Here is a 25084-nt window from a genome sequence, read left to right as displayed (position 1 = left end):
TAATATGTAAAATTCACCACGTTGAGTAATTTGAGAGATGTAGGCAGATTTTGCTTTAGACCAGGGTGAATAAGAAGCCAAGTTTACACTAAATTTTGTGAAAGGCAAAATTTTTTGGTACAATTGAATTTTTCACAAAAATTGAGAGATTATGTGAAAAAGGGTTAATATTAGACTTGTAGTTTTGTCGGAAATCGAGAAAAGCCATTTTTAAAACTTAAAAATTCGCCCACTCTCCATACTATGAATTCTTTTAATTTTTACCATTTTGAAAGTCTTCTGAACTAGTCTACGTCGGCAGTTAGACGATTAGAAATATAGGAACAGTACTAATTAATTTTCCTCGATAAATGGAGTACTTGCAATAGGTTCATATCGTCCGAATTTGTAGCTTATTCAAAGACGTAAGAGTTGATTTAAAAAATGAAATAATTTAAGTTAAAAAATTTATTAATATTGTCACAAAAAAGCACCCGAAAATTGAAATTAAATTCCCCGGGGAAATGATATTGCAAAAAAATAATTTATCTAGGTTGGTAGGACTGTCCTTAATTACTATGGCAAATATGAGTTCTGCAGCTGCTTAAGTCGGTACACCTCAGTAGTGCGTTGCGATTTTTACAATTTTTGCGAAATCGAATTTTTGAGAGCGAAATCGTGCGAATGTTGGAAAAGGCTTATGGTGATGCAGTTTTATCAAAAACACAACGAGTGGTACAAAGCCCTCAAAGACGGTCGAGTGATCGTGGAAGACATGCCTCGTTCTGGACGACCTTCGACCTCTTCAACAGATGAATACATTAAAAAAGTGAAAAATATGGTGCTTGAAAATTGTCAGGCAAGTGTCATAGAGACCGACATCTCTTGCGGGTCCGTTCGATGAATTTTGGTGGATATTTTGGGTATGAAACGTGTTCTTGCTCGACTCGTGTCGATAAAGCTGATTTTATTTTAAAAACAGTACCATAAACAGGTCTCTTTGGACATGCTTGATCGTGCGAATTCCGATACCACATTCATGACGAGCATTATAACTGCCGTTGAGACATGGGTTTATGAGTTTGATATGCAAACAAGTCAACAATCATCGGATTGGAGGGAAAAAAATGAACCGAAACCAAAAAAAACCACGACAAAGCCACTCAATAATCAAGGTGATGCTAATTGTTTTTTCGATATTACTGGTCTGGTGCATCATGAATTTGTTTCGGAGCAACAGACGATCAATAAGGGATTCTATTTGGCTGATAATGCACCATCGCATCAAGCCACTATTGTGACCGAATTTAAAGCCAAAAGCGCAATGATCAAGCATCGCATTCACCAGATTTGGCTCCGTGTGATTTTTTCTGGTTCCCCAAACTGAAATTGCCACTCCATAGAACCCGTTTTCAGTCGATCGAAGAGATAAAACATAATTCACTGACGAAACTGAAGGCCATCCCAAAAAGTGCTTATGAAAAGTGTTTCGAGGGCTGGAGAAATCATTGGCATAAGTGTATTACATTTAGTGGAGATTACTTTGAAGCGATAAAATAAATATTGATGAATAATTAAATTTTTTGCCACAATGTATAAGCGTTTTTCGTTCAAAACCAAAAACACTAATATGTAAACTTTTTTGTCTGTAAGGAAGGTGCTCAAGTTCTAGAATTATTGTATAACACAAAATTTTATAGATCATAGTGTGTGTGCATACGCATCTGGTGATGCGATGCATGTATATAATAGAATATCACTTTTTCAAATTTGTAAACTTATTTGCTTAACGCAGAATCATGAAAAATCTCATGTTATAAACATGGGAAAAGAAATATGATTTAGACTCGGTTTATATTCGAATTAAAGGCTTGTTTTCACTTAATCAATAATAATAATAATCAAAATGTCCGGTCGTTCTGTCGTGTAGCAGGGCACTTTAATAAAATAATGATGTTTCTTATACTCGATACAAAAACATGTGACCTGTGGGAGTACGGAGTAGGGAGCTGCTCACCTCAAGTTAAAAAATGAATCCCCGTGTCTGTTGCTACAAAAAAAAATGTGAGCAAATATGGTCCTTATAATAACGCCTAACAACAAATAATGATTACCGATGCTACTTTTTAGGAGCATTTCTGTATGTAACGTACGCTATTAGAACTAGTCTAAATAATATCAAGAGAGGCATACAATATGAAATATGATATCTCAGGAACTATTAAACCGAACCTGTTATTAAAGCGCTCAAAAACAACATTCTCTCTATAATAATGTGCCCTTGTGTCAAAAAATTATAAAAACGAGCCAAAATTTCATCTAGGCCCCTACACTGTATATAGGAATTTGTATATGTCGAATATGTCAATATGTCGGTTAGAGTGTGAGTTAGTTTCATAAAATTGTTTGGAAGGGTATTCTCCTGGCCGATAATATTCGCGATATAGTGGTGTCCATCTGACTTAAAACCATCTCGATTGGTCAAAATTTGTGACATTTTAATAAATAACCTCAAATTCCTAATCCAATGACTTCCGATTATTTAATTGCTTTCTTCTATACCCAATACATATCCAATATATTAAAATTAACTAAAAATTTAGTTTTTCCAAAACCTGAAAATATCCTTCCGGCTTGGATATAAAATGTTAAACTTAGCTCTTCTTTACTTATTAATTATAAAGTAAGTTTCCATTGTATTTAAGTTTGAATTCTGTCAATCTTAATAACGTAAAAGAACAAATTTTCAGGAAATTCTGCGTCTTCTCTTTACTTACTCAAGCAAGTGTCACCGTAGACGGATCTCTGGTTTCTTTCATTTGTTAATTCCAAGAAGTCCCCAAATCGCTTTACTGCAAGCGCCTCCCAATATGCTTATGTATGATTTACGCTTTTACATAAGCACCAGAACATAGGCAAACCACCAAGTATAGACACACACGCTGCGAACGGTATGCAAATATTTTGTTAACCGTAAAACCAATAAAAAAATAAAATGCCAAAGCGTAAATGTGAGCCGACAAAACAAGAAAGAGAGGCCAACGGTTTCTAACGCTCTTAAAAGAGACATCGATTCCGAGAAATTTTACTTTTAAATTTTTGGTGTTTTTGTGGTGTTTCTATCGTTGATTTGATTTTCTACATTTTCTCAAGCTGTTTAACTAATAACTGTATCCTCTCGGTGGCAGTGCCTCCAGCTTCATCACCCGAAAGCCCCCCACTTGTGTAAGTGTGTGTGTGTGTGTGTGTGTGTTTGTGTTGCCTGTCCGCGCATTCAAATGCTTGCCACCTTTTTTGAGGTTGTTGCTATTTCCTCGCCATCATTTTTCCTGTTGTCATTGCTACTTTACGTGCGTTTGCACTTGTTGGCCGTATCTTGTTGTTATTGTTAGCCAAAATGTAGGTGCTCGTTATAGTGTGTATGTATGTATGTCTGTAGACAGGCACAAAAACAACGGAAAGACGCAGCGAAACGAAAGAAAAATGCGTAAAAGTAGCAAATCTACGCTGCTTCAACAAAAGGAGCCGCGCGAATAACGGTCTCAAAGAAACAAGTGCCGAGTACGTGTGCGTACGCACAGCTCGTCCGGTGCTGAAGCACGTTCTGCTACAAATGGGATTGTGCCAGCAGTTAGGCCTCCAGCCCACGCTCAAGGTGAGGGGCCTACATGCACTCACCCACACTCCCCTCAACTTGTATATGAGCAGTTAGAAAGTTTAGAACAGCAAAAGCATCTATTTGATAGACACACATATATGCATACACGCATACATGTATATATACATACATACGTACATGTGTTCGTGTTTTATATCGGCACCGTCAGTGCGACTCCTGTTGCTGCCCCTTTGCAGTGGCCGTCGTTCGCCTTTTCTTCGTTCCTATCTTCGGCTTCTAATGCTATTAGTGGCGCTGGAGCTGCTGCTGCGGCTGTTCTGTCGGTTGCTGCAGCTACTGAGGGTCGTTGTTGGCGGTTGTCGATTGTCTGTTGTCAGTTGCTGTTAGTCCTAACGGCGTGTGCCTCTGCGTGACTGTTTGTGAGTGTGGCTGGGTGCGCACACTATCGCAAAGCGCGACAGGTTCACACTGTGAAGGTATTCGTTTTGCACAATTTTAACGCTGATGCTGCCACAATGTCGCTGCGTGTGCGTGTCGTTGAGGCTTTAAGTATTTATGCCGGCACCGCGCGTGTACTGGGTATTAAGGCCCGTGCTGGGATACTTCATATACAGTTGTTGTCAGTTTGGCTGTGTGTCACGCTGGCGCTGATTGCTGGCATGGAATTTCAGCAGGCTATCTGGACTTCTATTTGCATGGGCTTTTGTTTGTTTCACTGTGTGTGCGCGCCGGTGCGTGTTATCCTGCCGGGCGTTTTCGTTTGAGGGAGGATGCCAATTTTTATTACTTAAACACATAAATATGAAGACAAATACTAGCACTCCTGCAAATGCTGCCAAAGTTTACTTCGGTTCAAAGTTATTTCTTTATCAATTAAAATTTTTTTTTTAAAGTCTTCGGAACACAAAATACTTATACACCTGTGGCAGCCATGCTAAAGCACAGAACCAACATTATTTTTACTTGAAAATCGTTAATTACTTTTTACAATTATTTGATCGTTCCCCTTTTATGATTTATGCTTCTCTGTGTGTTTCCGTTTTTATATTTCTTTTTACAAGTTCGGTTGATGTTGGCTGCTTGTTTGCTTTTCCATACACAAAGTGTGGTATTTTTAGCTCGAAAGGTTTTGCTTACTTTTCGTGTAATCATACGCACGCAGACGCTTTCCTGCGCCCTTTTCCGAGATGTATGGAAATATACTTTTAATTTGGTCGCAGCGTTTGTTTAATTTGCGGTCCAAATTTCTTGGAATTTCTTTCAATTAATACATACTGATATCTCAAAATTAATTTCTCAGCTGCATGCAAACATATATATATATATGTATATGTGTTTATATGTTGTTACAATTATAAATAGCTTATAAATATTTTAATTATTATCATAAATTATTGTCGTCGTTACAACTCAGCTACTTTTTACTTATTTATATTAAACTTGTTTTATTTAAAGTTTTGTTTTTAATATAAATTGACTTTTTTATTTTATATGCTCCAAGCTGCTTGTCGAAACTCACATCCAATTTATTTCACTTGCAAAATCCACAAAACATTCACTGTCGTTTCACTATTCAATATTCAGTCTCGCACATTAATTGCCTTCCAGTGCGTGTTAGTTTCGAACGGAAACTAATGCCAAACAGTTTTGAAATTTACGTTTAGAAATTAATTATTTAAAAAAGGTTCCTTTTTATTTCGTTCCACTTGACGTTCCACAAGCATTGCCGCCAATTCCGTGAGCCCTGGCACTAGTTCAAAACTTTCCAAATCTGCTGCCATGATTCAACACACATACGCACGCACGCACACTCCCAGTAGTATGTGTTTCACACCCTTCGCAAAGCCCTCATATAATAGAGACATGCTGAAGTTATTAACTTCAATTGGAATTAGCGTAGCTCATCAGCGACTCGAAACTGTGTTGCAGTTGTGTTTCCATTACGTTTTTGCTACACGCTAATTACAACTGTTATTTTTACGTTCTAATAGTAACGGTAGTATTTATAGTATTCGTAGTAATACTACCACAGCAAAAAGATTCAATAAAAGGGTTTCTTTTTCAGCAAAAGCAAAAAGCTACAGCTATAGATGCTGCTTTAAGACGCGAACGAGCCGTGCACGTGTTTGGCTACGACATCTACGACAACCGCCTACGCACTGCAACTGATTTTACGTTGTCGTTGTAGTTTTTACCATTTACAGTTGCCTGGATAGAACAATCGTTGCTCATTTGTCCTGCAAGCTGCTGCTATCAGTTGCTTTCATCACCCGCGTTTAACATTGCTGTGGTGAATTTCTACACAGCTGATGGCTCTTAGCTATTTCCATTCTCTCCGTGTGCTCTCTTACATGACCGGCGTGTGCTTATAGGTGTGTATGCACAAGAATCATGAGTTGGTAGGAAAACTTCCTGGTTAAGAACTAATGTAATTTCATGAGGTTTTGGATCATATTAAAATTGAGTTTTATCATTTCGACATCCCACTTCACTTCAATTCAACACATTCTATTACAAAGCATTACACAAACTACTTCTTTTCGGCTAATACCGATTAAGCGGTGTCTACATACTTCAATTAAGGGGGGAGCCTGCCTTAGAGGCTTAAAAAATTCGATTTCTTTGAAAAGTTTTTTGGGAGGGAAAGAACTAATTGATTAAAGCGAAATTTCTAGGGTTTATAGTTTTATATTTAAACATCATACAAAAATTTTTTCGATACGAAATCTTTGATATTCTGCCTTTGGGAAGCAATCGCCCGAAGCATCTAGCATGTGCATTTGTCGGACGGCGGGCAGGATGCAGGTCGCAATTACTGTCGGAAACAAAAAATTCAAAGAGATTCATATTTTTTAATAATTTATCCTTTAGGTAAACTAAAAAAATTCCAAAAAATAGTGTAAAATTTTAAAAATTAAAAAAAAAAAATTTGACCAAAAAAATTTTACTTTATGTTGTTAAAAAATATGTTCAAACTTGACTTTTCTTAATCTTTTTTAGTTTAAATATAAGATAATTTGATGCCAAATATAATAAACTTTGCCCCAATTTCATACGAAGTTTAGTTTTTTTCTATCCTGCCCGCCAATTAAGAAAAATCGTAAAAATCAAAGACCGAAAAAACGCGCGTCAAAGTTTTCGCTTTCTGCCCGAGCGCTCATATATCTGCTAGACGCTTGGTCACTATTTCCCGTCTAGCTTCGAAAATATTTCGAATTCTCATCTATAACTTTTTGGAGATATTCTTAGATTATTTTTAAAGAGATTTAAGCAAAAAAAATCGTTTTTTGAAGCTTTTAAAGTAGACTCCCCCCCTTAAGATAAAGAAGGCTTTTAAATTTTTAGATATATGTATATTGGGTAGTCGAAAAAGTTTTTTCGTATTTTGTCAGTAGATGTCGTTGCAGTCGTATATCTCCAGTGCCACCATTCGCATTGTGTCATACCATATGTTAGAAAGGTAAGATTTTAAGCTTCATTTAACCAAAAAAATAAATAAATTCGGAGAAGTTGAAAAAAAGTAACAGCGGTTCAAAAATGAGTGAAAATAATGAAGAAATTCCCTATATTTTTTTTGTATAAAAAAGGGAAGAATGCCAGGCAAGCCCCCAATGAAATTTGTGTAGTTTATGGAGACGATGCTTATCAGTTCATCTAGCACAACAGTGGTTCGCTCGCTTCCGTTCTCAAAATTTTGATGTAAAAGATGCACCTTGCTCTGGTCGACCTATCGCTGAAAAAGTCGATGAAATTATAGAAAGGATTGACCTGGACCAGGAACTTAATACTTAACCGTTTTGGACCATTTAAAAAAGGCTGGCTACAAAAAGAAGCTCGATGTTTGGGTACCACATGAATTGTCTGTGAAAAATTTAATGGACCGAATTAACATCTGTGATTTTTTTGCTGAAACGAAATGAAATCGACCCATTTCTGAAGCAAATGGTAATAGGAGCCGAAGAGTGGATCAAATACGACAATAATGTGCGAAAAAGATCATGGGGCAAGTGTGGTGAAGCTCAACAAATGGTCGCAAAGCCAGGATTGACGCCTCGAAAGGTTATGGTGAGTGTTTGGTGGGATTGGAAAGGAATTATCCACTTTGGGCTGCTGCAGCCTGAGCTACTGATGAGATTGATATAAGCAATCGAAAAAACGATCAGAACTGATCTACAGAAATGGCTTCGTCTTCCATCAGGACAACGCTAGACCACACACACATCTTTGATGACTCGGCAAAAACTGGGAGAGCTTGGCTGGGAAGTTTTGATGCATCTACCATATAGCCCTCACCTTGCACGAACGGAATACCATTTGTTTCGTCAATGCAGAACACCCTTAATGGAGTAAAGTTGGCTTCAAGAGAAGCCTGTGAAAATTACTTGTCGCAGTTTTTCGCCGAGAAACCAGAAAAGTTTTACACTGATGGAATAATGGCTCTAGCGGGAAAATAGCAAAAAGTGGTCAACCAAAATGGTACATATTTTTTTTTTAAAGTTCATTATAAATTAAAAAAAAATAAATTGAAGTTTGATTAGAAACACGAAACGACTTTTTCGACTATATTTTATAAGTAACAGCCCAGTTGAAGCTCAACGCGACTTTGCTAGGTTAAGTTACATTTATATGCATATCTGTTCATAAATAAAAAATCAATTATATTGAACCCGCAGGCAAGCCTGGGAGACCGAGAGAGTAAGAGAGTACAATGTAAGTCAAGAAGTTAACTCCGCTGTAAACTTTTTATTCACCTCGCGCTCTTGAAGTGAAAGCGAAAGGTTCGGCGGTTCGGTTGTTGTTGTGCCCGCGTATATTGTTTGTTTTGACTATATTTCGTATGCCAGCCCGAGCATATACAAATGTCTATACATACTTACGTATGTTAGTTGGTGTACGCCAGACAGGTGACAGTAAATACCGTTACAGCTGCTCAGGCTATGCCAATGATCTATTACAGACGCTACTTAACTGTCGAGGCTGGTGCTGGTAACTCACGGCAACCGAGCCGAATGGCGTGAAAATGTCCGAAATGTGTCGTTACAAAATCGCAGGCGGTGAATACGCAGAGACTCGGCAACAAGCCAGATTCATGCCACGCACCACTGTGGGCCCGATTAGCAATGCGATGGCCAGAGGCAGCTACAAGTTGCAAGTTTATTGCCAAGCACTGACAATAAGTTTTTAGTATATATTTGCAACTGTATATACACACATAAGTGTTGATGTGTTTGTGTGTGTGCGGATAGTGTTGGCGGCGGAACAACAACACTTTTAACACATTGCTGTATGTGCGAGCCCCCGTGCGAGTGTGTGTGTGTGCTTGTGGGAGCTCTTGCATGGCGATAGCAGCAGCAACAGCAGACACTGTCACAACAGTGACAATAACAATAACGTCGTCTTCAGTCAGCAGCTGGTCATAATATACACTTGCCACACATGCACGTATGTACATGCTAGGCTCCAGGCGCTTGGTGCCATTGTTGCTACTTTTTCTGGGCTATGAGCAAACACATCCGCTTTCACGTTTGATCTGCTTGCCCAATATTCTACCATTTCATTTTTTATTGCTTGAAACTCTTTTAAGGCGCACATCGCACACTACTTGCCTTATGCATAGTTTGACAAATGTAAGTGTGCTGGTATGAGATGCTCGCTCTATGTATGCAAAAATGGTTTGCAGACATGTCCCTCGTAAATATCTATGTATATTTACCTATATTAAATGAGAAAATCCAAGGTAAGCACGCATTTAGATGCTGATTTTTGCACTCTGTGCTCGTGGTCCTCATGCAGTCCGTGGAAGACGTGCAATTTGTGGCTTGAGGTTTCTTCTTTTGTGATCTCCGTTATTAAAAACAAGAAAAGAACCGAAGCTATAATATCTTCCTAATATAGAAAAGATTCCATAAAAGAACTTCATATTAATTGGTTAGTTTGTATGCCACAATGGTCCGTTCTGAAAAATCTCGTCGGAGATTACAGCCTTAAACAATAAACCGTGCCAGCTGCTATAGTGTTCGATCCGGAAAATTTCTTTGGAGATTGTATTATTGTCTTGTATATCTTTCCATGCCAAATTTGGTAAAGATATTTCGTTAAATGAAAAAGTTTTCCATACAAGGGCTTAATTCCGATCGTTTAGTTTGTATGGCAGCTATATGCTACAGCTATCCGATATCTACGGTTCCGACAAATGAGCAGCTTCTTATAGAGTAAAAGACGTGTGCAAAATTTCAGATCAATATCTTAAAAACTGAGAGCCTAGTTCGAGCATATAGAGACAGACTGACAGACGTTAACTTGATCATATAGTATGTATATATTTTCTACGGTTTCCGATTTTTTTTTCTGCATGTTATTATTATGGCAAACTTAAAACACACTGTTCAATGGTGCAACCAGGCGTATGAGGAACGAAATAGAACAGCTCAGGTGACTCATACGATATGACGACCTAAACACCAGATGACGATGTTTTCTTTCGGTATACATATATCAAGTATCAACTATGTACATACATACATATACATATGTATATATTCAAAACTGTTTGGCTCTGAAGATAGTGTCAAATGCAAATGGAAGTTGTGTGGTTGGAAAGCGATCATACAAAAAATATTTTCCTATAATTTTAACATTTACTTAAGTTCAAATTGGAACCTAATAATGAATCGTTACAGGCGCCTGGTTTGGGTAGCAAGCCCTATATTAAGCCCCTTTTAGTGTTTCTTATATAATTTATAAATTTTACCTTATTTTCAAAAAAATTAGATTTTTTCATCACAAAAAAAATTAGATTACAAAAAAAAAAACAGCGTGTGTGTGGAAATTCAGCTAACTTTCATTAAGATATCCTGTTTTATATCCCCAAGTCATAGAAATTAAATTTCTGGATGAATATTTTATTTTTAGTGTCGTATCATGTTCTTATAAGCGAAATACTCTCACACAAATTTATAGAAGTATATCTACCTACTAACTAGCATATTCGGTATAAAGACAACGAATAATAATATAAATAAATATAATCTGGATAAGAGATTACATCCGAGCCTAAATTGATTTAAAAAAAATATAATTATGTTGAAAGTGGGCTGTATTCAATTATAATTTCATTAAAGTGTTCAAAACAGCAGAATAAATGTTGTAATTATTGTTCTTTTTTTGTTTTTTTTTTTTGTTTTGAAAATAAACTTTTGTTAAAAATAAATTAACTTACAATTTCAAAACCAATATACATATACCTATGTACGATAAATATTCTCAGTTTAAGCTCTGTTCTATTGTTGTTTTTTATAGCCACTTATCAGCACAATGCTAACGGATTTCATTTGAAGAATTAAATCTCTGCGCTTAAGACCAAGGAACTTTTCACTAAAACTGTTAATTGCTTAAATGAAACTTCCACTAGTTGACTGCGAGAATAATTCACTTGTCTTGCCAAAAACATAATGAAGTTGAGACGTGGTTGATTGAACGGCAATAGTCCTGGCAAGTACGTTCACACATATACATCTACATTCAATATACATTCATATACTTATGTACGTATGATGAGTAATGGAAATGAAGGAACATACGAAAATGTAAACAAAGGCACATTTTTTGGTATTGTTTTGATTTTGTGCCAAACGGTGATCCAAGGCGATTCACTTTATTCCAAAAAAATGGAGTATTCTGCTTAAGTAAGCTACAATAAGAGAAGAAAACCTAAGTTAAACAATAAAAATACCGTTAGAATGGTTGCTGGGAAATTACGATTAGTTTCTGCAAGTCAACAAAATTCATAATCGCACCACACACATTCGCATGTGCTTACAAAAGCAAACTAAATCACTCAACTTAAGCGTATTCCCACTCATAATCCACTGTGTTTGTAAGTTGATAATTTGCTGCCCCCAAAAGCATTTGTTTATGTTCAGGACTTATTAGCACGCAAATTGTTTGAGTAACTTCATTAACAACTACTCATAGTTTATGGAATTGAGAATTGCCAACTAATGGTAATAAGCTAACACTGCAGAATGACTTAATGGGGATTTCCTAAAATTGATATTATGCAACTATGTAGTCTCAACTTTCGCTGTAATAAAAGGAAGTTTACGCTTACATCCACAGGAGAGCTATATGTATGTATACATATGTGTATATTATATATGTATACATACATATGTATATACATGTATAGTATCATAGAGAGCATTTATTTTGGTCTTTGCTTCTCTATTAGGCATCGCTAAATGTAATGCGACTCACAACATTTATACAAAAGCCAACAGAGGTACATACATATATAGGGGGGCAAAAACTAAGTGTTCTTTTATTATTGACTTTTTGTGCAAAATAATGTACATATTTATATGTTTTTATTTTTCCATGACAACAAATATTTATTATAATATCTCAAACATTCACGCCACCATTTTATGTTTAAAGATGTAAAAATAACAAGAATAGTATACATGTACAATATGCTTAATAATAGTATTAATATATTGGAAAGTCTTTATCCACTTTGTAATGCCAAGCGTAAAGGCCACCAATAAGATCACGTATCGCATGAGATGGAAACTTGTTGCACATGTGTTGAACGGCTATTTGAGAGTCGTTTCCTCTTCGGCAAAGCACAACTATCGGCAACTTTTCGTCAGCTAATTCATTAGCAAATCGTTCTATAAATTTATTGTTTAATATTTCCTTTAGAGGCACATTAACAGACGATGGCAAACGACAGATCTCAAACTCGTTTTGTGGTCTCACGTCAATTAGAAGATGAGGTTGCGATCGCATATCGATATACTGAAACACATCTATACGTTCTTGTGATGGAATCAGTTGAAGCGGTTGATCATCGTCAGAAGCGTGCATGCTGCAGAACTGTTCATAGTCGATTAGTTGGGTAATCATTGGATTCTCTGAGCATACCTTGCAATCTTTACTTCTGCCACGTAACTTTATATTTCTAAATATACCATTCATACCATCGAAAATCAGTAGTTTTCCGGCAAATGTTTCACCCACACCAGTGGCAACTTTAATTGCTTCTAACGCCTGCATAGAACCAATTACTCCAGTAATAGCACCCATTACACCACCGTCTCCGCAGTTTGTTACGGCATGTGGAGGAGGTGGCACTGGAAAGAGACATCTGTAGCAGGGGCATGTATCTCCATAATGGTAAACAGTTAACTGGCCATCGAATTGCAAAGCACTGCCTGACACCAGGGGCTTATTTAAAAGTACGCATGCATCGTTTAGCAAGTAGCGTGTTACAACATTATCTGTACAATCCAAAATCACATCATACTGCTTAATAATATCTAGCGCGACTCTGCTGTCCAACATAAGTTTGTGCAAATCTATTTGGCAATTGGGATTAATTTGCTCCAAAGCACGTTTAGCTGATTCTACTTTCGGTAAACCAATTGTACGCTCTGTGTGTAAAGTTTGTCTATGCAAATTGGTCCGATCAACTGTATCGTAATCAACTAAGCCCAAGCGACCACTTCCCGCAGCAATGAGGTACTGCGCAGCTGGACAGCCTAGTCCGCCCATTCCTACAATAAGAAATGACGAGTTTATCAGCGTTGTTTGTGCAGTAACGCCAAAACCAGGGAGTATCAGTTGGCGGCTGTAACGCTCTATTTCATCATTAGTTAAGTCGTTAATTCTAGGTGTGAAAATACTATCAGCCGATTCATCGCTTGCCACATTATCTGCCGCATCTGCACGTTGGGCGGCCTGCAAATCTTCAAGTTGGCGTGTTTTGTCTGCCAATTTTAGACGGAGACTCCGAATCTCCTCACTTAAGTTTGCTAATTCCTTTGCAGCATTCTCCGAATCAGCTGCCATTTTATATTATAAGTATTATTTAAAAATTTTCACAAGCACATGACCAAAACTTTACTATTTATTAGGCAAACCGAACAAAATGATTTGTTAACTCAGAAAACGTAAATATAATAAATGATATCAGAGAACGTAAATTATGATATACATATGTACATACGTTCTCTGCTAGAGCAATAATGCTGCCATATTTTCTTTTTCTTGAAGTTACAGAAACTTTTTCGTAAAATTACTTTTGGCAATTTAATATTGAACTTTAGGTTTTATTATTTGACTATGATATTAAAGAAATAAAGTCAAAATTGCTTTAAATTAACCTTAATGGTTCAAGCTACATAAAATTTGTAAGCAGAAAATTTCAAATTTACGTTCTCTGTGTATTCCTAACAGAGAACGTATATACGTTCTCTGGACATATGTCAAAACAGCAAACACAAATGTCAACATAAAAGAAACGTCATTTTACTACACAAACGAATAGACATTTAACAAAAGCAAAAGAGTAAAGCGGCTTGTCTAAAATTTGTGAATAGTTTTGGTGTTTTGTTCAATTTATTGCGATAGTTTTCAAGAATCAAAGAATAATAAAATACGTTCACATACTTTTTCAATTTATACAAAACATAAATACAACTGATCGTAAAAGTGTGCTATATACTAAAAAAAAACTTCTGCGGATAGCGTGAATTAAGCCGCAGTTGCCAAAATGGAGAACCTTAAGTCAAATTTTGATAAAATAATGGAAAAATTCAATGATAGTATAACCCATTCAGCGCCAAAAAAACTTAGTTTCGAATATCTAACTGATTCCTTTAATGATTCTGGTACTTGTGAGTAAAACTATATACTTTAAATTTTTGAGATATATTTATAAAAGAGTTCATTACAGTACCCAAGAAACGACGCCACGAAAACTCCAATATCAGTTGTGACGATAGCAATGCCTCTGTAAGCAGCATTCCACCAAGCCCTTGGGAAACACGTAGAATTAAAGCTGATCTAATTGAAGCCAAGTCGCGAGTAAGAATGTTTACCGCCTTTTATAAGTTCTTTATAATTCGAATTATTTTATTTAAATTTTCAATAGATTTCTAAGTTAAAGACAGAAATTGAGCGGCAACACAAACTGAGGGCCGAAGTAGAAACGCTTTATGAGAGTAAAGTAACAGAGTTGAAGAAACAGTGTGACTTCTCTGCTAATAAAGTTCAGGACGTCGAGAAGCACTTGCAAGTTGTGCGCAAACGTGAACAAGGCGCCAAACAAGAGCTTTTGCGAACTCAGCGAGAACTAACACAGCTAAAACATCGATATGAGGAAGAATTGCATAAACTTCAACGAGATAAATTAGAAATTGAAGATCACTCACGGCAAATGCAAAATAGCATGGAGAATGAATTAAGCGAATACCGCCGACATACAGATAAACTAGAAATGGTAAATATTATACTTACCATATTCAACCAAAATAACAAAAAAAAAATATTTATTTTTAGGAGTTGCAATTATTAACCGATGAAATGACGAATTTAAAAAGCGTACTCAACGAGTACAAACAACATTCATCGTCTTACGAAACACTCAAAATCGAACATGAAAAAGAACAGCAAGAATTGGAAGTGGCCAACTCACGTATTAAAGAACTGGAGTACCAAATAGCGTCTTATGAAGATTGGAAAGAAATAACAAAGGTAATAATAACAAAATGTTAATTTCAAATTATTATTAACATTTTTTTACGTTAGAAATCACAAACCCGTTTACTGAGCATACCAGACATGGATAAAGAACTGGAACGTTTACGCACAAATAACAAAAATCTACAGGAATTGCTTGGTAACAAACTGTTATTAGAGGAGCAAGTGCATGATTTAAAGAGTCGTTTAGCACGTGAGGAGGGTGGCCGCAATGAAGCCGTGGCTCTCCAAGTAAAACTCTCACATATGGAACAAGAACTCAAAGACTGGATCAAAGTTGCACAGGACCATTGTCTGCCTAACATGTTGGTCAGCCCGATGGCTCTGCGATCACGAATTGAGCAGTTACTACAAAACGACATAATAATGATAAGCGAAAAACGAAACACGCAATCTGAAACCAAGTCCATTAAATCTGATTTGTTGGATTATAAACAGGTACATAAGGCGTGGTTTTATAACTTCCCATTCTAAAGATCTACTATCTCAACGAATTGTATACTTTTAGAAATGTGAAATATATGTTAAGAACATAGAAGAACTCAACGTGGCGCTGAAAAGGCATAAAAATTTCAAGGAACGCATACAGCGCAAACTGTTTTTGGTTTCTAAAGAACGTGATTGTTACAAACAACTGCTGGAAAATTTCGAAAAGGATCTCACATGTAAGAACCATATTCCATATACCAAATACAAAATTAAATGTATTAAAATTTTCCAGTCTCCAACGCCAATCATGCAGTAGATAGTGGTAATGGTGATGTACAATTGCGCTCAAGATTAGATATGCTAGAAAAGACTTTGGTAGGCTACAAAGACATGTGCAGTAATTTGGAAAAAGAGTTGACCAACGCAAAACAACTACCCGTTGCCGATCAGTCTATTGAAAATGTCATCAGCACTGAAACCTATGAACATATAAAGAAAGAATTGGATACGATGAGATTAGAAAATGAGCGTTTGCGACGCCGTAAAGAGGAATTGGAATTAGAACTGGAACATCGTTGCTTGAAAGGTGACTTCAATGTAGGCAAATTCAAAGTGGTGCACTTGGCACAAAACCCCGCTGCCGAGGCATACGAAAACTCCAATAATTTAATTGAAAAGTTACAGGCAGAGGTAAATAAAAATAGCTTTTCATTATTATCTACTCTTAGATTAATACTTACAAATAAAATTCAGATCGAACGCTTAAAGCGGCGTAATAAAAAATTAGAGGAAGACAATGAAGTCACACAGGCGCGTATGAATGAGACAACAAACATGACCATTAATATCAAAGAAATGAATCAATTGCGCGCCGAACTTGAAGCTACCAATTCTAAAATGAAGAAGATGAAGGAGTGCTACAAGTCTGCAAGTATGGAATTTCGGGAAGTCTGTTATTTACTCTTTGGCTATCGAGTTGACAGATTAGGACTAAACACAAACTACAAGTGAGTGACTTTAATGTGAAACTTTATGTTTGATTCTGATTTATTTTATATATTTTTTTTTCAATTCAGGCTATCGAGTATGTATGCAGAAAGCCCTGATGATTATCTCAACTTCCGCTTGAATGAATCGAATAATGCTTTAGACATGCTCGAGACTCCCTATTCAATTACCCTAAAACCATTCATAGAGAGCCAATTAGTGGGAAATAAATCCTTACCGGCATTTTTGAGTGCTTTAACGCTCGAACTATTCCAACGATCCACCATAACCATGTCGTAATGCGCTTGCCATTGAACTGCCATCAAAACAATGTTATCAACTCGCGCAACATTTCACACGGAGGAGCCCAAGTTACAAGGCGTCAAACATCAATAATCCAATATAATTTACATACATACGTACAGACATTTATATATATAATTATTTTTCGGCAATTTATTTTTGCTATGTAATGCATCTTACGTGTATTTAATAATAATTTGTTTGGCTAAAGCAAAGCTAGATGCTTGTGTGCAAACGTGATATTTGGTTCTCAAAACGAATCATTAAGGTGGTTTATCTCCGTAAGATAGTCTAACTTTACTGTTTTTGCTTCAACTATTAGTGAACTTCAACACACAAACACAGCGCGAACTGACTCGAGAGGTTTAAATAATTTCCTAGGCAAGCACACAACATTCTGAATTTCACTTGGGGCGCCTATAAACAATCAAAAATCACACTTCCTCTTTTTATCGCGCAAAACAACATTTCAGTTAACATATAAAAAAAAAACTGTTTAAAAATAGATATTTGCACGTCATCAGCAGTCAAAAAATAAGAAGCTGTGTGTACATACTTCAAATATAAAGAATTCTTAAAAAAAACATTGTTTGCTTAGACACTGCATGTTTTTTACTTACACAAGATCATTAAAATTCAATTAGGTTTGCGCAATCAGTCTCTTATTATACATTTTTGAGGAGCGGAAAAACAACACAAATTCTTCTAGCTTAATGTTTATCTTCTTTTCTGCAATGATAAGAACGTGTCGCGAATGCGAAGAATTTTATCGAGCACGTTATGGACCGGCGGCGGCTAACAAAGTAACAATTATACTAATAGTTAAGGGACGGTCACACACAGCCTCTTTATTTCGGCAGCACTTTTGCATTCGCCTTAGTTTCGTCATTCGATTCTTATTTGCGCCATTGTTGTCCCCACTAGCTCAAAGGAAAATCACAATAACAAAGCGACAATAAAAGAAATTGAGTTGACTCAATCTTAGGCGACCGACATGAAGGCGTGTGCCAATTACAAACGATTTACATACGTACTTGTTTTTATATATGAATGAGTATAACTAATCTACATTTGTATGTTTATACTCTTGCATGGCTGCACGTACATATATGAGCTAGTAATTTACTTTGAATAACTGCAATGTCAAAATAAACACAGGAAGATTAAGCCGTTGTATTCAGTAAAACTCTGAATTCAAAAGTATTACCTAGTTTTTTATATTAATATTGTTTAAGCGATAAATATATTTAATAATTAAGCGGTACTCTAGAAATACACTAAACAGCCAATATCTTACCAACCTGATCGGGAGTTTTACTAAAAACAGCATCTGGGTTCTCAAACCCATTGGCTGGATCATGAACGCGATCGTAGATTTGCTTGTATATGGCAACGATTACATTGAAAGCTCGCTTGCGTACTGTATTGCGATGCGCACTGGACATTAGCAACTGCACTTGCGGCAGAAGCAGCATCTCTGGCATTTCCAAAAAAGCATCCATTTTGTTCATGAATATTTTCAAAAGATTTGCCTCAATCTTAGTTTGGTTATTCTGTAGTATGGTGTAGATGGGCCCCAGATTTAAATTCGCTACCAGGGATGATGCTTGTTCCGAAATTAGTGTGTCAATTTGAGCATCAGATTGTGCCTGCAGGCGCTCTACACGCTCGTCCATGTATTCATAAACTGCGAGCGAACTTTGCATGTGATAGAGACAATTTAATAGGTATACAGCCATGTCGATTGTGGGTAAGTGTGACGCAGACTCTTGCACGGATTGCAACAAAGGATCGATCACGCAGGATACAATCTTAGTAATATCAGTTTGCCGACCGTCCACCATGGTTGCTACCGATAGTATTTCTTTGAGCATATTTAGTAGCCGGCCCACACTCATTGGTGGTATCAAATCTCGCTGCGGTGGTTCAATGCCCAAGCTGGCGCTAGCTGGTCTTTGTAAGATGCTACGAACTTGATTGGAGAGCGAATTCAAATATATCTCTTCACTAGACTTTTGCAAATCAATTAGCGTTTGTTCGAGTGTTCCACCTTTAACGACCTAAACGAACGTTAAAAAATGGTAATACTAAAAACGAAAAAAAATATGTGTCATGGAATTAACCTGTTTGATAATTTGCTGGTAAAATCGTAGCAGGTTGGAAATCGCAAACAAAACAATGGTGTCCTTTTCTGATGTCAGTATTGTTTCTACACGCACCTTTAAGGGGTGGCATACACCATCGGCTATGTAGGCTAGTGCGGTCTGCGTTTGTTCCGATAAATCTGCAGTTAATGGGAAAAATCATTTCATTTTATACAGGTTATTGCACGATTGTCACTACCATTTTTATCACACTTTTTTAGGAGCAGCGATAAATTTTCTTTCTCGTTCGGTATCGCCTGATGCAACCAGGCAAACATGTCGCCTATATAACGTTTTGGATCATGGGCATGTAATTCAATAGGCTTTAGATTGCCGTTTGCGCCACCTTCGGTCAAAGCTTCGATAAATAGCCGAACCAGTACGGCCCGTCGAACAATAGCGTATTCATCAACTACATATCTGAAGGCAAAAAATAAGTATAATTTTAGTATTATTACCTCTTTAAAAATTTCTACTATATATGTATACTTGAAAAGAACTGGTCGATCTTGAAGTCTGCTCATAGCCTCAACGACCAAAGAGCCGATTTCATTATTTTCCAAGTTTCGGCAGTGATTCTGTGTCCATCGATATAATCGTTCAAAGGCGCCCTCTTGATGTAATGTCATCTCTTCCATAATTTCTAAAGCAGCTGTTTGATAGCCACATTGCATTAGTACGCGGCAATCGGCGTGAATGCTTTGTACGCGATTGAGGACAGTGAAAAATTCAGGAACGATTTGTGCATCTTTTGTGGTGCCATATAAGATTTGATGTTCTGGCACAGTTAGTTGGAAGCGCGCAAGAAAAGCTTCTGCTATTTGTTGGTCCACTTGTAGATGTTCACGTTCAGTTTGCAACGAATTAGTTTGACTAATCAAGTCATGTGTTAACGCTTTAGAAGATTCCAAATTGCATTTCATAGTCTGTACTGATTTAGCCATAGCGTCTAAGTCTTCGCATACTGTGTCAAGGGTATTTTTTACTTCCCGAAAAGCTTGGAGAAAACTCTCATTTATGCCAACAGTGCGACGCTCGATTTCACTGCGAAGATTTCGCCTATTTTGTAAAGTGTTTTCAACGAAGAAATTAGAGAGATTACACAAAGCATCCAATGTATCCTGTTGATGAAAATTTATACATATAATTTTTTGCGAAGATAGCAAATGCTAATTTATTTACCTTATCGGTTTCCAACCTTGTTTCAAGTATTTTATTTACACGTTTTTGTATTCTATCCTCATTTTGGGCATCTTCAGTAGAGGTAATCATTATTCACGATATAATTTTATTTTCCTTGAAAAATTAAGAAGAAAAATATTTAGTTAAGAAATGCAACGTCAATAAAGTTTTCCACGGATACCTCTTATAACAGCTGTTACTGATGTTGACTTTTAATTGTGTACATACACACATTCAAACATATTCTGATACGACATATCTCACCCTAAATATAATTTAGTACCCAGAAAATATGTATACACATGAATATTATGATTTAATTATTATTATCGACATATGATTTAGGAGTTACTCAAAAAATTTACGTAAACAGATTGAACTATACTTTTCACTGTGAAGTTGTTTTCTTAAATTTAAACATTTTCTTGCTCCGTATAAAAACGTCATAAAGAGTGTTGTTCAGTGAGACTAAAGGGGTTGTTCAGAACAAGGCGCGACAGCTGATTTTTTGACAGCTTCGTTAGAAAACAAACTTTTTCAACCTATAATATCAGTAATATAATTTAATTTTAATTTCATTAAAAGTTAAAAATGAGCAAAGCTTTACAAAGCCTAACTGCACAGTACACAGATTCTGAAAATGAGGGTGAAGTGGAGGAAGAAAGCCCAGATTCATCAAATTCGCAAGCATCTCAGGTAAACCGCGAAACTCGCTCAATATAAAATTTGTGTATATTTTTTTCGTAATTTTTCACATCTTATAGGTTATTATTCCAAAACAACCCAGTCCAAAGGAAGAAAAAATAATAATAGAAAAGTTGCCTAATCAGAAAGAAAATAAACGCAGAAAACGCAAGAAGTCGGTGCGGCGATTAGTTAGTTATCAGGATGACACAGTAATATCGGATGATGATGATGAAGAGGAAAGTACATCATCAGAATCAAGTAATCCCTCAGAAGAAGAAGGTGAAAACGATGAAACTAGCTCGCATAGTAATGCACAAACATCAAGAGATACCACAAACAGTGTACAAATGGAAGTTGACGAAAATAATGATTTGGCCAATGACACAAAATCACCAAAAAAAGTTGACAAAATGAGTAAATATGCCCACTATGGGTTTTCATTACCTCCAGAGCCCAAAGGAAAGCCTTCAGTTGAATTAGTTGATAAAATAAAGCATTTATATGACAAGATGGAAACAACCAATATGGACATGAATCGCGTTATACAGGGGCGCAAGGAATTTCGTAATCCGAGCATATATGAAAAACTGATACAATATTGCGACATAAATGAGTTTGGCACCAATTATCCACCTGAAATTTATGATCCATTACAATGGGGTCCAGAAAGTTACTATGAGGAATTGGCTCGTATTCAAAAAAATGGAATGCTCAAACGACAAAAGGAACGTAAGGACACAGATAAAATAGAACAAGCGACGGCGTTAGCTCGTAAAGTCGAAGAAGAAGCTAAGAGACGGTAAATATATTATCAGAAATTAGCCGCAATTATGTTAATGACATGATTAATTGATTTTTAGAAAATCAAAGTGGGATCAACCAGCAGCATCCGTTAAACCTATTCCGCCAACACTAACCACCACAGTTACCGGAACCAAAGGTACGGTAATATCGGCTTTTGGTTCTCTACCGAAGAAACCCGCAGTTTAAAATAAAATAATAAAAATTAATATTCAGTAAATAAAACTTTATAAATCTTAAACTTTTTAAAATATTTCTAAACTTATTTTGCGAATTTTTACTACGGAAAGGGACAATTTCTGGATAAAAGTCATTTGTTATTTGTATTTTGAAACAATTAAATTATTTATTTAAATAAATCTTTTTCTACTTTACAACTCAGGGTTAATATAAAATAAGCACCTCTTCAATTCGCTGCATTGAAAGGAGGCTGCCATTACTTCATTAAATTATTAATTATTTCCTGTTTATAAAACACTACAAATCCTCTTATATAGGTCATTCTTCATAACCTTATTGATAACGCAATTAAGATTTTTAAGGAAAACGATATATTTCAGGTGTCCAGCATAATTATTTGTTTAATCAAATAATGAATTTATCACATAATTGCAGCTGACATGATTTCCAATTTGAAAAAAGTGGTAACAATGAGATAATTAGTTTGTTGGCAGCACTGCATGCCTTCGTTTGCGGCGAAACAAAGCGAGAATAATTTGGTTGTCGGTTGTTGAGCTGCTTTGCTTAATATTTTCTTTTCTATTTAAAATTTATTATTTTTGATTGGATTTAGTAAAGTTTTCGCGTTTAATTTTATACAATTTTACACGGTTGCTCGTGCTTTGTAGTTTGTTTCAACTAAACAAATTGCATTTATCAAATACAATCGTAAAAAAAGTTCGGATACAAATGTGAGGTGAAATAATTGCAAAGTGAAAAGAATTTGCCATTACGGGTTTTGAAAGGAGGCTGGGGTGTGCAAGTAAAATAAAAAATTTAATATTCTGGTAGTCTATAAATTTATAGGCTGTAATTTGCATCTAAAATAGGGATACATTTACTGTCAGTACTGCACGAAGCCTGGATGAATGTATGGTCATTAAAATTGTGTGAAACTTGCAATAACTTAAATGTACCATTTATGCATTCAATTCAATATCTATTTTTTGGTGCGAAGTTTATAACTTGTGAAAACCACACACTGCAGGTGTCTTGTTATAACAGTGTTCAAAAGGTAATTCTAAATTGCACATGCTTTCAATACCTGCCAATAAACATATGTACATAGATAATAAACAAAAATAAAATGTGTAAGATGTTTACATCGTGTTGCTTCGATTTTAACAAATGTTTAGAGTAGTATATTTGGTAGAAATTAAATCTTGAGTATTAATAATAAAAATAATTACAAATGAATTTACCGTTACATGCACTTTTTACAATTGCACCAAAGTTTTCTATTTAGCTATTTGTTTTTTCAATTTCTTAATAAAGTCGTGCATTGGATATCCAATGTTGTATACATATATATGGAAACATTTATATATGTATATGTATATATTACTTAAACGCTTATCCCATTGGCCATTGAACATACATGCTTCATCTCTTATTGCAATGGTCTTTATTGCCATCGCATAGCATATTTCATCATTTCAATTAAAACCTCAGTCAAATGCAATTTGCATCAATTACCGAAACTCGCATTTGCAGTTGTATCACTAGATACCTTGACGAAGACTATATGTTAGTATGCTGTTAAATTAAAATGAATAAAACAAATCTTAAACTATTTTTTTTTTTTTATATAAACATGCATATTTTGTAATTTCAAATTGAAATATAATAATTTGAAAAAATATTTTGTTTTAATTTCAGCTTCTTACCGGACCTGTGAAAGAAACGTATAAACTAGTCAATGTGTTTTAAATGAAAATTTAATGATTGTGAAATTCCGCAATCGCTTACTATTTTGTCTTAACCCTAAAATATCATAATCATGAACGTTAAATAAATTATAAATATTGACAGCTATTAATAAATAATTAACGAATTGAATAAGTTTTCGGTGTCCGTAAAATTAATAATTTTGATATCTGAAAGTGCATAACAGTTTATTAATCTTACTTAATCTTTTGTTTCGCAGTTTATATAAACAGTGTTCTCATTGCTTTAGTGTTGCAAGTTGTAGCAAATTTCAACACTTAAAAAAGAAAGAAAGCAAATAATACAGATAATCCACTAAGCAACGTTTTCACATCATTCGAAGTCGATTGATATCATGGCGGATTCATATTATCAGGTAAGAAAGTGAATAAAGAGAGTTAAGTTATTTACTTAATTTCCTTACATATTTAATTTGTAAAGATAACACAGACACTATCAACAGTTTTGTTTCTCCATCCATAATACCAACCCTATCAGATACGGACCGGGTTATGTTGATTTTCTTTGCCGTCTTACCGATTACGATGTATACATCCATACATATGTATGTATGTATGTACTTACATATGTACGCATACGTATATTGCTTATTAGCGTTTTTGCACCTTTGTTCTTAAGGGGGGAGCCTGCTTTAGAGGCTTCAAAAAATCGATTTTTTTGGGAGGGAAAGAAATAATTTTTTGGATAACAAATCTTTGATATTCTGCTTTGGGAAGCAATTGCCCGATGCATCTCGCATGTGCATTTGTCGAATGGCGGGCAGGATGCAGGTCGCAATTTCTATCGGAAACAAAAAATTCAAAGAGATTCAAATTTTTTAATAATTTATCCTTTAGGTAAACTAAAAAAATTCCAAAAAATAGGGTAAAATTTTAAAAATTAAAAAAAGTTTTTTTGACCAAAAAAATTTTACTTTATGTTGTTAAAAAATATGTTCAAACTTGACTTTTCTTAATCTTTTTTAGTTTAAATAGAAGATAATTTATTGCCTAATATAATCAACTTTGCCCAAATTTCATGGGACGTTTAGTTTTTTTCTATCCTGCCCGCCAATTAAGAAAAATCGTAAAAATGAATAACCGAGAAAACGCTCGTCAAAGTAATCGCTTTCTGCCCGAGCGCTCATATATCTGCTAGACGCTAGGTCACTATTTCCCTTCTAGCTTCGAAAAAATTTCAAATTCCCATTTATAACTTTGGTGACATATTCTTAGATTATTTTTAAAGAGATTTAAGCAAAAAAAATTCAATTTTTTGAAGCTTCTGAAGCCCTTAATATGTGGCATTTCAAAACCTAAAATTTCCCTTGTTTTATAAGGAAAGTGTAAATATTTACTCTGATATACATTAATTTTAAACAAATCACAAACAAAACAAGATAATTATAGAATTCATATTGAAATATGGAAACATACTCGAAAATATATGAGTTGTGTGCGTATTTTTATAGCGAATTGAAATT

At 35.4% G+C, this 25084-nt stretch overlaps 6 protein-coding genes across 9 annotated transcripts in view; 3 read left to right on the top strand and 3 right to left on the bottom strand.

Annotated features, from left to right (window-relative positions):
- LOC126756621 (uncharacterized) overlaps positions 1–17963 on the bottom strand; it is a 53388-nt gene extending 35425 nt beyond the window's left edge. For 3 of the 4 annotated variants that reach the window (XM_050469819.1, XM_050469822.1, XM_050469821.1), the window contains exon 1: positions 17482–17963. The gene's annotated coding sequence lies outside the window, so the exon portion shown is untranslated. Of the gene's footprint in view, positions 1–3775; positions 5743–17481 lie in introns of those variants that run through there. The other variant, XM_050469820.1, reaches the window with a different exon arrangement.
- On the bottom strand, positions 11962–13559 carry LOC126756624 (adenylyltransferase and sulfurtransferase MOCS3-2). Its single transcript, XM_050469827.1, has one exon. The coding sequence runs from the start codon at positions 13448–13450 to the stop codon at positions 12086–12088; it is 1365 nt and encodes a 454-aa protein (XP_050325784.1). The 5' UTR covers positions 13451–13559; the 3' UTR covers positions 11962–12085.
- Positions 13928–17121, top strand: LOC126756622 (mitotic spindle assembly checkpoint protein MAD1). The gene is made up of 9 exons (XM_050469825.1): positions 13928–14277; positions 14337–14467; positions 14535–14882; positions 14942–15136; positions 15191–15580; positions 15651–15807; positions 15864–16261; positions 16325–16578; positions 16648–17121. The coding sequence occupies exons 1-9, from the start codon at positions 14154–14156 to the stop codon at positions 16856–16858; spliced, it is 2208 nt and encodes a 735-aa protein (XP_050325782.1). The 5' UTR covers positions 13928–14153; the 3' UTR covers positions 16859–17121.
- A 91-nt stretch (positions 17964–18054) lies between the features above and the next one.
- Positions 18055–20483, bottom strand: LOC126756623 (conserved oligomeric Golgi complex subunit 6). Its single transcript, XM_050469826.1, has 6 exons — positions 20369–20483; positions 20188–20301; positions 19495–20126; positions 19205–19425; positions 18985–19145; positions 18055–18921 (listed from the first exon to the last, which is right to left on the bottom strand). The coding sequence occupies exons 2-6, from the start codon at positions 20275–20277 to the stop codon at positions 18139–18141; spliced, it is 1887 nt and encodes a 628-aa protein (XP_050325783.1). The 5' UTR covers positions 20278–20301; positions 20369–20483; the 3' UTR covers positions 18055–18138.
- A 209-nt stretch (positions 20484–20692) lies between these two features.
- LOC126756625 (SAP30-binding protein) lies at positions 20693–21926 on the top strand. Its single transcript, XM_050469828.1, has 3 exons — positions 20693–20883; positions 20952–21673; positions 21735–21926. Exons 1-3 carry the CDS (start codon positions 20779–20781, stop codon positions 21862–21864), a joined length of 957 nt encoding a protein of 318 aa, XP_050325785.1. The 5' UTR covers positions 20693–20778; the 3' UTR covers positions 21865–21926.
- A 464-nt stretch (positions 21927–22390) lies between these two features.
- Positions 22391–25084, top strand: part of LOC126756665 (serine/threonine-protein kinase N) — a 69308-nt gene continuing 66614 nt past the window's right edge. Inside the window, exons 1-2 of the mRNA XM_050469893.1 lie at positions 22391–22657; positions 23822–23977. Coding sequence (XP_050325850.1) covers positions 23957–23977 — 21 coding nt within the window. The 5' untranslated portion in view covers positions 22391–22657; positions 23822–23956. The remainder of the gene's footprint in view (positions 22658–23821; positions 23978–25084) is intronic.

Source organism: Bactrocera neohumeralis, chromosome 4 (assembly GCF_024586455.1).
Source record: "Bactrocera neohumeralis isolate Rockhampton chromosome 4, APGP_CSIRO_Bneo_wtdbg2-racon-allhic-juicebox.fasta_v2, whole genome shotgun sequence".
In the NCBI taxonomy this organism is placed as follows: Eukaryota; Metazoa; Arthropoda; class Insecta; order Diptera; family Tephritidae; genus Bactrocera; species Bactrocera neohumeralis.
Note: the sequence above shows the minus strand (reverse complement) of the source record. Positions and strands in the feature narration are given on the sequence as shown.